Source organism: Alligator sinensis, unplaced genomic scaffold (genome assembly GCF_000455745.1).
Source record: "Alligator sinensis unplaced genomic scaffold, ASM45574v1 scaffold32_1, whole genome shotgun sequence".
In the NCBI taxonomy this organism is placed as follows: domain Eukaryota; kingdom Metazoa; phylum Chordata; order Crocodylia; family Alligatoridae; genus Alligator; species Alligator sinensis.
Genome location: NW_005842409.1, coordinates 1,326,046 through 1,338,554, shown reverse-complemented (window position 1 = coordinate 1,338,554; position 12,509 = coordinate 1,326,046). Strand labels below are relative to the sequence as shown.

The 12,509-nt window shown below is 45.3% G+C and overlaps 1 protein-coding gene across 2 annotated transcripts in view; it reads right to left on the bottom strand.

Moving 5' to 3' along the window:
* The window catches only part of RPF1 (ribosome production factor 1 homolog), an 8,185-nt gene extending 7,886 nt beyond the window's left edge, over window positions 1-299 (bottom strand). Inside the window, exon 1 of one of the 2 annotated variants that reach the window (XM_006030014.3) lies at window positions 71-299. In XM_006030014.3, the coding sequence (XP_006030076.1) occupies window positions 71-247 (177 nt within the window). In that variant the 5' untranslated portion in view covers window positions 248-299. The remainder of the gene's footprint in view (window positions 1-70) is intronic. The other variant, XM_025211534.1, reaches the window with a different exon arrangement.
* Between the last annotated feature and the right edge of the window lie 12,210 nt (window positions 300-12,509).

The following is a 12,509-nucleotide window of genomic DNA, read 5'->3' as shown; positions in this document are numbered from 1 at the left end:
CCCCACCCGCCCCTCCCCATCCTGAGGCTGCCGCCCCCTGCATAACGTCACGGGCGGGGCGGGGTCCCACCTTCCTCTGCTGCTGCTTCCAGCGCAGAAACATGAAGTGCCGCCGCTGCTTGTTCTTGATCTCGGACACGCTGAACGCGGGCGGGAACAGAACCCGCTCCGGGGCCGCTCCATGGTCCTCGGCGGGCCCCGGCGCTGCTCCGCACGGCCTCGTCCTCTGCTCGCCTCGTCCAGCCATGCCGCCAAGTGCGGCCGGAAGCAACCCTTCACCCTTGACCCCGCCTAGCCGCTGTTCCTTTCCGGGGCAGCACTCGAGCCCCCGCCCAGTTGACGTAATCCCAGCTGCGCCCGGTTAGAAGAGGCTCCGGGCGCGTGGGTTCTGCGCCTGCGCGAATAGAGGGGCCCGGGGCGGGGCCGCACATAGTCGCTATGCGTGTCTGTGTATGCAAAATGCATGTGTAGCTGCATACACATACACGCACAAATACAAAATGCGGTCTGTGTAGCACTAGATAAACCACGTGTGTATTTATGTAATTATAATAAATATGAGGCCGACAAGGTTCTTTGGGTGAAGCAGATCTCTTTTATTAGACCAATTCAAATAGTTGGAAAAAATATTCGTTGTAAGCTTTCAGGTATAAATACCCTTCGTCGGGCTGAGGAAGTAAGTGCAGTTGGTGTAATCAAAGATACCGGATTCACCCAAACAACTGTGTCTGCCTGCGTCCTTAGACCAACCCGGCTACAACCTGCACCCCTACCATAAACATGAGCCATTTTTCACCCTAGTTTTTGTGATGACCTAATTCCGATTCTCACTGTTTGGTATTTGGGCCGGCAAGTGCAGGTGTTCAGGGTGGCAGTCTGTAACCAAAGGGGAGTCTGATCCTGTCTATCCACACCTTGTATTATCCATAATGGCTTTTGCTGGGAGTTGGCAGGCGGAGCAGTGGCATGTGGCACCCGCGCAGGGAACAGGTGTCTTGTTCATGTGCATTTGTGAGGCCAGCGCAGGCCGGAGTTGTCAGCGTGTTTGCACACATCCAGCGGCCTCGGTACCTGGCAAGTGTTCTCTGTTTTTTCCTTTTCTCCCAGTCCAAAGGCTAACGCTGTATTTGGGAGGGTTGCTTTACAATAGCAGTCTTGCACTCTGATTAGGGGTACATCTGAACTACACTCCATCTTCACAGATCCTGAATCGTGAACGCCACAAGCCCCCGGAGGCTGGCGGGGCACAGCAAGCTCCCGCAGGCGGCCGCGGTGCTGTTGGCGGCTGGTGGGGGAAAGTGCAAACCAGTGGTCGGTGACTGCGCACAGACGCAGTGGCGGTGGTGGCCAGCGGCAGTTGTGGACTGCTTGCAGATGCCATCAGTGGTGTTGGCGGCAGGGGTGGGGGTGGCGAGCAGCAACTGCCCACAGGTACTGCCAGCAGCGTCAGCAGTGCCTTTTCGCAGGTGGTGCACCACCAAGTTCAGGGGGTGCACGTGCATCCACGTGCACCCCCTATGTGTCGCCAATGGCTTGAATATTCAGACTTTGTTCACCTAATATGAATTTTCACACTTTAAGTCTTCTTTAGTCTCAAACTGCAGAGTAAGTAGAGGACAGACTCTGAGCCAGACAAGGACCAAACAAGTCCTCCCTCCTCCCATATGACTCTTGAAGAATTGTCTGGAAATCTGATACATATTTCATAGTTTTTACATATATTTTACTTACAATGCTTTGGAGTATCTACTAACAAAAGCCAGCACTGTAGACTGAATATAAGCATGTGGGATCGTGGGAAAAGGTGATGAAAGGACGTGGGCTATACATCTAGGACCTGATTTTCCTGTCTCTTAACTTGCTTTTATAGCAGCATAATTCAGATAGTTTTTCCTAATTAATGCTGGTGTAAATGAGAAAGAGAGATCAAGTCCCTCATTATGCATCTCTACACCCCACATCTCTCAAGAGAAAATACCTTATTTGTTTCCTGTTTCTCAGGGACAAGTTTCTTTTATAGTGTTATTCACTTGTCTTTGCTGGGGGTTCCAGGAAAAGCCAAATTCTGTGCTGTCCTAATACTTTCTGTATTTTTCCTCATTACCTCCAAAGAGCGGTAGGTGTTTTAGTTTTTAATTAATGACATGTTTTTGTTTTTTTCCCTAGTAAAAATCTCTTTGACTGGTGCCATAATAAAATGTTTTAGGTTGTGAACCAATTGAAGTAGGATCTGCAGCAGCAGTTATCAATGACGTTTTTTTCTCATTTCGTTAACCCAGGTGGAAATGCAACTGGTTGGGTTTGGAAAAAAAAGATGGGATATTCCCACAAGGATATGGGAATAAAAAAAACATACTAATCTTTTAATCTCAGGACAACACTTTTTTATGGTCACTTACCCTGATAAGTCATCTCAATTAAATGTTAGGAAAAGAAGGCAGGAATTGGGAGTGTTTTATAAACTATTTGATGTGGTTAAGTAATTACTATTAGCAAGTGTGTTAGGACATTTGAACCTGATGAACCTGTACTCTTGCCTTGTAGTGTTTTTTTTTGTTGGACTGGTTACAGGTTGATTGCTAGATGGTAACATGAAGTGCATTGCCTACGTGTGAAAAAGCACGTTATATGAAAACCCCCTGATTTGCAACCCTCCCAGCAAAAGGGAGTGATACACTACTGACATCTCTAAGATTTCCTTCCAAAAACCTCCAAGGCAACAATGAGGTATGTTAATATAAAAACTTCCCGGAGCTGAGGATATGCAACCATGATAATTACTTTGTGTACCTAATAAGAATGACAATAACACAAATAAGGGTACAATTATAGAATGCTTTAATAAAAGACCAAGCTAAAAATAATTAAACTGCTACTAAGCATACATTTGTTAAGAGAGACTATCAGTCTTTGGGCCTGTTTGTGCATGGGTTCTGTCACCCATATGTTTCTTTGGTCTTAAGGCTCTGTGCTGATCTTAGCAATAAATTCTAGATAATAGTCCCTACTTGTGGAAAAGTTTACAGTTCATGCCTTGCTGCCGGCAGATTTACTTTCTTGTGGGGACAGGGTAGGAGGGAGAAGCTTTTGGTCTTGTAATAAGCAGAAGAAACATCAAGAGTTTTGTTTTGGGTTTGCTATTAAATATCCAGTTGAGAATCCGTAATGGAAGAAATGTCTGTTTGACTGAATGTGTCTTTAGGGTATTTTTAGGAAAAAATATCTGAGTGTATTTACTGCCACTTGAGTTGCACAGGTGTTATTAAGAGTTGCAGCTGTAATATAGGCAAAATTCTCCAAGTCTGGCATTTTTACCCCAATCCTAAATCAGTTGGAAGCGATTTAGAGTTAGGTTAAAAGGAGGTTGTCTACAGCAAGGGAAAGAAAATTACGCTAGAAAGTATTTACAGAGAATTAAAGAGAAAATAAATGCAAGGATTAAGGTTAAAGACAAGGTTTAAAACAGCAAAAAAGTGATCAATGGATAAAAAGTACAGTTAAGAGGGAATCCTTTGAAAAGGATTGGAGAACTACCAGTTTGGTTTTTTTCTTTTTATTTACTCTTACTTAAATTTCTGAGGTAAATCTCTGAGATGGAGATTCATTAGAAAGAATAAGCTATCCTGGAAAAATAAACTCTAACATACCAATGTATCTGGGAATGTAAGGAAAAAATTCTCCCCTGGGAGGCTGTATCATGGATTCTAACCTAGCTGGACCAATAATGTTTTAGTACGTATTTTAAAAATTGATACGGTTTTGTATTGATCACTTTTATTGCTATTCTAGTGCAACAGTTTCCAAACTGGAGCATGGTGGTTGTCTATAAAATGGATGATGATTACAAGTATGACAGTTGTACTTGCAAGATCTTAATAAGAGCTGATCTAACTAGCACATGGCCTATAAAGGAAATTCAACCCTCATTAGATTCTTAGATTTGGATTGTCAAATAAAATAGGGGATAAAAGAGGAGCAGGCAACAGATTTTCTAAAGCGTTTTGACAAGGTCCTCTTCAAGAGTATACAAAAGTGTGAAGTCATCATGGAGAAAGAATCAAAGCATTGCTGTAGGTCCCAAAGTTGCTAGCAGAAAGAAAAGAGAAGGAATATATGACCAATTGTCATCCAGAGAGCCCGCGGAACCTCAGCCATTCCTAAACCCAAACTTGTGTGTGTGAAATTACTTTTGGCTGACAGCAGTGGACATGCCTAAAATTCCTAGACTTCTCAGTTTCACCAGTAAAGCTCCTTAGGTGCCTAAAGGTTTATTTTTGATCATCTTCAGAAGCACCTCAGTCTTGATGATGCTGAGTAGCTAAACACTAATATACTTAATCAGTAGGCATTCTCACAGCAGACTTAATGGCTTAATGCTACCACCTTTTCTGCAGTGTTCAGTGAGTGCCTCCCTCTCCTGTTATCCATAACCTCAGTGGCAGGTGCACTCATGCAGAATGTGGAAGACCTGGCTTGAAATTGTTCCCTAAATTAACTCGCATAAGACCCAAAGGGTCCCGTTGGGTTATGAAGTCCAGTCCCCTGTGTTTAACCATTCACCGAGGGTTTCCCAAAATCATTGCTTTCTTCATTTATGACTACAAGGTACACAACCAGAAACAGGAACGCTGACAGCAAGCCATAGATTAAAGTAGGGGAGATGTGGGCACTGCCAGTGCCCTGATACTGGTCTGATAGAGAAGTAACCTAATAAAGTGTTTCCCAACAATTCCAGCCCAAGGCACACTTACATTAATAAATATTTTCTGCGGCACACCTGTTAAGGCAGTCCTCATCCTCATACCTATCGTAGCTCATTGCCATGGCAAAATTCTGCAGCACACCTGTTCATTTCTGATGGCACACTGGTTGGGAAACACTGATCTAATATGTGCTCAAAGGAAAAGGACCATACAGTACCCCATGCAATAGAGTATACAAGCCCCACAGTCCTTACCAGTCTCATTTAGAAGAAAAAATCCTTCCTGACCTCAAATTCAGTCATCAGTATGGCCCTGAGCAGAGGAGCATGACCCTCTAACTGGGAATCTAAGTTTTCTAAGTACTGACAGAAACAACACTGCACCCAGTAAAAAAAAACCCGTCTTCACTGTGGCCAGTGTGTCCTCTCACCCTGAAGAGCAACCTAACTGCCAGGCTCTAGCCTATTCTGAAACAGGGGTTATCTTCTGCCTTTCCTGTTCAAGCTGTTCCACAGTGCAGAAAAGCTGTCACTGGGTCAGAAAGAGGGAGCATGATTATCTTAGTGGTTAAGATACATACATGGAGGGGGTGAGTCTTGGAATCAAGCTCTTGCTCCCAACATTTCTGCATTTGGCATTAAACAGCCATGGTATAAAGCAGACCAGAATGTGGATCTCTCCCTCCCAGGCGAGTGCTCTAACCTGCTGCTTCCCTCTCTCTTTCCGGTCAGATGCATCTTGAACATTTTTCTTCATGTGGAACAACTTCAATAGAAACAGAGTGCCCCCATGCTAGTCTGTAGCCCGGTGGTTAAGGGTGGTCTCTGAAAAAAGTAAAGGTATGTAGATTTCGGCTCCGTTGGGTTGCATTTTGAAGGGAGCCTGACTGTTCGTATGTACTAGGTGTGTTCTGAGACCACCTACTGGATCAAGGCTCTCAGATGGAGGAACGCGTAGTTTCTAAAATCTGACTGGGGGTAGGAATGAGAGTGGGGCAGAGCTAATCAGACAAGGCATTTCTGGACTTGCGCAGGAGTCCCACCCCAGGCAGTCACGCTGGGGACTTTAAAATCCAACAGTAAGGTGCCTCCAGGTTACAGCTGAAAGTGGGGGTGAGGGAATTCAGGCTCTCAATTTTAGACTTGGGTGCTTAGACTTAGACTTATTGGATCTAGTCCTCAGGCACTTTTGAATATTTCCCCTACATTTTAACTGTAACATTTTTTTTTCAGCCACATCGAAGCTCCTGTCACATTCATTTGGCAAGAAGTGCTCAATGAGATGCACTTTTTATCCATGTCATTCAGTCTGTACCCCCAGGTTTTACAGGTTAGCAAGTCCCATGCTCCCCAACCCCTGCATACAGAATTATTTATGTTCTTACTGGTTTTTCTATGGTGTTCATCGCTGTAATACAATAAATTAGGTTTTTGGCATCTTTGTGAGATGAGATTTTTTTTTTAGGGCTGTTTTATAGACAGGACAGAAAGAGGCAGAAAGAGATTTGCCAAGTCAAGATCTGTCAGAAACATTTACTACAATATTTTTGGGTGCCAACATGAGATGACCACAGCCAAATCCTTATGGCATTTTTATAACACTCTAAACTCAAATCACAGCTTCAGGTAACTTCACTTGCAGTTGTGAGTACTCAGAACTCCTGAAAATCAGACCTGAGGTGTCCTGGGCATGCAGAAAATGAGGAACCCCTAATTAGTGGCCCTCTGTGAAAAGGTTAGCATCACACAGGAAAACTGGTACAGAGAGGAATAAAATCCAGATCTCCAGGGTAGCATTTAGTTGGTTTAACTATAAGCCCATATTTCTCCTGCAGTCTCTACAGCATTCAATATATACTGGTACTTTCCAACTTCGGCAACAAATGAAGAAATGATCTTACAGACAACACTACTCTACCTGCTGCAGCCCCTGTTCATTTCCAGAGCGTGGTTCAAACTTTTCACAGGGTCCTGGAAAAATAATGTGATCATGCAGTTAAAAGTTGGTCTTAGGTATGTGTAAAAGGAGCCAAAAGAAAGTGGCACTTTTGAATACTTGGCTTTGCAACCTTAGCATTCTTGATGTTGCTTGGTCTTATTTAATGAAATGTCCTAAGTTTAAAAAAGCAAACCAAAAAGAGAAAAATTCTTGCATAGAACTATATTGGTCCCAATTGGGATTATAAGTAGGGATGGTACCCTTTGCATCCACAGATCTTTGCCCCTTAAGCTTACAGACCCGTGGAGTATTAGGCTGTCACCCTTTATGGGGACTGGGGGACCAGCCGTTACATGATTCCCAAACTTTTCCTCAGCATGACCCCATTTATGGTCCCATTTCCTCAGCATGACCCCATTTCCTCAGCATGGCCCCTCACTCCCAACCCATAGTCCCCCACCCCTGAGATCCCATCTGCTGATGTTGTGTCCCCATTTGTGGTTGCAACCCACAGTTTGGGAACCACTGTGTTAGAGGATGAGACTCATGGTTTGTTAGCATGTTTGACAATTATTTGCTAGACCACAGAGGAATGCTGACACTTGAAGTCTACATTCAGTTCCAGAGCCAGAGAACCATATATCCTAGTGGTGCAGAGCACTCTGCGCCTAGCCATCTCCAGGCTCTTGCATCAGACCCATTTTTGTGTCAGTCTGCGACGTGTCCTTTTTCACACTCTCAGAGAACAACATGAAATGTATTATGTAAGCATTACGTATAGGAGTCATCCCCAGCTCCATCTAAAATCTAATTTACACAAGAAGGAAACTAAAATAACTTAGCTATTTCATCTGCTGAACTTGATGAACGCCTGTGACTGTATCCTAAATAAGGGAAATAATAACCACGTATGTCTTTACACAGTCTCTATCCAAGATGTTTTCAGAATGTATGAGTGTGTTATGGGGTTTGAGGATGCTTAACAAGAGCAAGGGTATAGGTTTGAATGGTTTTCAAGCTGTTGGAATTGTTTGCCCCTTTTATGTTATACTGCTGTGTACATCTCTGGTTCCATAGTATTGATGATAAAACAAAGTAACATCAACACTACAACTACACCCTACTAAAATCTCCAAGAACCTAAGAGGTACTGTAGAGCTGGTTTCTTCTATTTCTTCCACTTATTTTTTGCCATACCTTTCTCTTCCTCTTGAAGTCTGTCCCATATCTTTAGAGCCTGGGTGGGGAAAATACGGCCATTCTATCTGGCCCATGGGGTCCCTAAAAAATTTAGAAAATTAATATTTTTCTGTCCTTGGTTCCTGTCAGAAATGACAGGAGACAGGGACAGTAGGACCCAGGGGAAGCCCAGCAGACTGTGGGCAACTGCAGGGCCCACATAGGGGCTTCTGGCCTGGGAACATGTGGCTGCACCGGTGAGGGAAGCTCAGGTAAGGTGGGGGATCCCAGGCAGGGAAGGAGCCCGGGGAAAAGCTAAGCAAGGGGAAAAGCAGCCCCTTGCCCACCCCGTGGCCGGCACTCCCTGCTGCAGGCACTCGCAGCCCACACGGAGCTGTCTGGAGCCATATGGGGTTGTCCTGAGCAGGCACAGGCAGCCCCATGCAGGCTGAGAGTGGCTGCAGCGTGGGGCGCCGGCTATGGGGCGGGAGAGGAGACGTTTCCCCCCCACACACGCACACCTGCAGCGCCTGTGACCCCCCTGTTTGCTGTGCTGGGCAGCGTTTGCCACCTCTGCCTCTGTGCTGCCCAGCGCGTGAGCTCCAGGCGAGCAGCAGCAGCAAACACTGCCCGGCGCAGCAAGCTGGGGGGCCGCAGCTGCTGCTGCCATGCACAGCCTTTATGGGTGAGCCCAGAGCTGCGCGGGGCCCAGGTTGGCAGCAGGGCCAGGTTACAAGCTGGTGCTGAGCACGGGGAAAAGCAGCCCCTCCCCCTCCCTGTGCCCAGCACCCTGCGCTGCAGCCGCTCGCAGCCCACGTGGGCCTGCCTGTGCCTGCTCAGGACAGCCCCATGTGGGCTGCGAGTAGTTGCAATGGGAGCGCCGGCCACGGGGTGGGCAAGGGGCTGCTTTTCCCCGCACTCTGCACCAGCTTGTTCCCTGCCGGTGAACAGGGGGTCAGGGCTGTGCTCTGCCCCCGACCTGTACTGTGGGGCTGGGGGGCACTGGGAGTGAGCAGGCGGGGAGTCAGTGGGAGCACAGGGCCCGCACTGGTGTGTCCTGGGGCCAGTGCCAGCAGGGCCCCGAGGAGGGCGGGAGGTCCTGGCCGGCAGGGGCTCTATGGAGCCGGGCCAGCTCCCCCTCTCCCTGCTGGTGCAGCCCAGCCTGGCTCCACAGACCCCTGCCAGCATGCGCCCTGCTCTGGGCCCCATCAGTCCTGGCCCTGGGACATTGGTCCCAAGACATTGGGACATTGGTCCCAAGATGGTGACCAAGGGGCGAGACACCTGTCAAGGGGCGGGGCTACCCATGTGGCCCTCGACAGCTTGCCAAAACTGGGTAAGCGGCCCTCTGCTCAAAATAATTGCCTGCCCCTGCTTTAGAGGCACATGTGCTCTAAGTGTCTGAGGAACACTGAACTAGAAAAATCCAAAAACATCAGGAACAGAGGGAAAAACTTTAAAATACATGCAATTTTAGGAGGTTTCCTTACAAATGCTGGAAATTGAATAGAAAATTCCAGTGTCTTCTGCAAGTGTTATTATGCAAAAATTGGAAACTGAATTAAATTATTAAAGTTTGGAAATGAGGGACTTTAATACTGATGATTATGCAGATTTCAACACAAACTGAAGTATGGTGTTTACCTGACACTTAATTGCTTCCCACAGGACTTCCCAGGGTGGCATAATTTGATATTATGTAGGTCTAGTCAAGTCAACTTGATAAAAACTGAGTGTTTTTTTTTCCTGCAAAACCTTCCTGCGCTTCTACTTACTCTTTATATAATAAAGAGCTAAAGAGAATTTACAGCAATTTCATATGGCCTGAACAAAGACTGGGAGGGTACATCTATATGTACCATTAATGCACGGCAATATACTTTGGAGCTTATTGCTCTACAGTTTATTGCTCCCAGGAAGCTTCTGGACATGCCATTTACACAGGCGCCTGGACTATATCACATTAGGTCAGAGCAGCCTTGTTGGCAGGAGGCCCAGGGGCTCAGCCTGCCGGCCCAGAACTGCTCCAACTGGGCTGAATGTGCTGCGAAGAGGCTCTGGCTGAGGCACATGGGTGCTACAAGCTGGATGGACCCTCCAACTTGTAGCACCCCAGCAGGCAGTCCCCACACTGAAGCACCCTTGTGCTCCAGTCAGCTGAGGCAGTGTCTACATGTGCACTGCCGCACATGAAAAAACTCCACAGCAGGGTAGTATTTGTATTTACAAGTACTACCCTTTTGGGGAGTTGATTAGTTTCCTGCACCCTAATAGAGGCGCACATGTAGACACTGAGACGTTTACTACGCAGTCAGCTGTGTAGTAAATGTCTCATATAGACATACCTGGAATGAGCTTTCTGAGGCTTCAAACACAGAAAATAAAAGGATATATTTGCTTTTCCCAACTGGAGATTTTATACTAGGCAGTTGTTATCTTGTATATTTGGAACTGATTGTCTTTAGAAAAAAGTCAAACTAGAAGTCCTATATGGCAAAGTGCTAAAGAATTGATTGTTTCCAAACTGATTTATGCTGAAGCTGCTTTTCTTCTCTAAGAGACAACTACCCTTTTTAGAGGCCACTTTATAAAGATGGACAAAACAGTCAGCTATTTTAGAAAAATGGTAACAATTCCATTTGACTGCTTAAATATTGAGACTGTCCTTCTTTCAGGACAAGAAAGCACTGAAATTAAAAGACAATATGGCCAAGGATGGCCAATGACTGGAAATGTGTTTTCCAGGAAATAACACTACTGAATTTTTAATGCAGAATTTAATTTAATAAGCTGTCTTCAGTTTTCTTTATGTCCTACAAATTAGATGTTTCCTAGTCAGGCAAGCTAAACAAAATATTCCAGGGTTAGGGAAGACTTGGTTACAAGAAACAGTCAGATTACTAAAATCCAATAAGCTACGCTGTGCTTCTGAACAGTTTTTAAATTAGAACTCATATATACATACCTCATATTTTGTACCCGCAACTTAAGCTTTTCCTCTTTGGTCATTATAATGTTTTGGCTTTGTGCAGTGATCCAATGTTTCATATACTACTTCTTCTATCTCTACTCCTCAGTCTGGCTGCCTTCCCTCATCTGAGATACAATGACAATCACATTTCAAAAAGAAATAAAAAATAGGGTCCTGCTACTTTTCCTTCCACTTTCCTCTGGGGGTTAAGGACTTCCCACTGAGTGCCTTAAAAAATGAAAATAAAAGATCTGAGGGTGTTTCGACATGTGTTCCTGGGGTGCAGGGGGGTGCTTTAATTAGAGCAGCTCTGAGAGCCACTCTAATTAAAGTGCCTGTAGTGTCATATGTATTCAGCATCCCATGCTTGAAAATGGCAGCAGGGACACTTTAACCAAAGCTTGTTCAGTGAGCTTTAATTAAGGTACCCCCGCTGCCGTTTTGAAGCATGGGGACGCTGAATACGTGTGACATGGAGGCTGCTGAAGTGCGCTAATGAGCACCAAGACTTGGGTCAGGTATGACCCTGCCAAGACTTCTTCAGGAGAGTCCCACAATTGAAGTAACATGTGATTTGGGGTGGCCCAAAAAGGATTTGCCCCATAATCCCAGCCTAATCTCAAGACTTTTTTCAGGGCTATGTACCTGATACATTATATTATTTTACATTTTTATTAGTAAATATACATTTTTAATGAAATTCTAATTCTTTAGCTTGTGTAATTCATTACTAACCACCTTTAATTGTGTAAACATTAGCTTTGAAAAGGAATGGGGAACTGGGAATAAGGAAATGTGAATCAGGAATAAGGAACTGGGAATAAGGAACCAACTTCAGCCTCATTGCCTAGGTAATTCTTAGTTCAGTTAAAATTAGCTTCTTTCGGGAATCCCTGCCTTTTGCAGTAGGGTAGGTATGCCTCTCTTCATCAGAGGTAAATACTATTGTCTTTTTATTAGTGGTAATTAGTCACGGCTTGTCTTCTCTTAATAAACTCATGTACAGTGTGTACTGGAGAAAAAAGAGTTTATCCGACATGTTACGCCTCAGCTCTGTATTCTTGGGCAACCCTGGCACAGGACTGGGACCAGAGAAGCAGGAGAGCGCTGCATGATGGGGAATCTGTGCTTCCAATGTTAATCAACCCATGTTCACACACACCCAGCTCAGCATTTATCAGACCAGTTCTAATCTGGATTTACTAAGGACTTTTCCCCCCCAGACACACACACACAGCTCTAAGTTTAATAGGCATCTCGGGCCGTACATTCCCCGGTCCCACTATGGGAGGCCTATTTAAACTTGATTGACTAAAACTCGGTTGCCGGGTTAGGGAATGCTGAGGCAAGAGACCGAGTCAGAGGGGGTATGGGCAACATTTGAACAATGGTTAAGGGTTCATCACAGCATCCAGCCTGCTGGAGCCCTAATCCCAGGTGTTGTCATATCTTTCCCGAGACGACTGGTGGGAGTCCTCTCCACAAAAGGTTATGAGCACCCCAATAATTGTCTTAAGTCTGTTAAAAGACTATAGTAAGATCTGGAAAAGTCATGCTAAGCTGAGGCTTGTGCACAACAAGTAAAAATCCAAAATCCTGATGCTGCAAGCTATCTATTGTTCCTGAAGAAACCATGAGATATCCCATCAGTATATCTGCCACCCATAGGAATTTCAAGCTGGCTCCCAAGTATTTGGGTTACTCCCTAATCTTAAGTG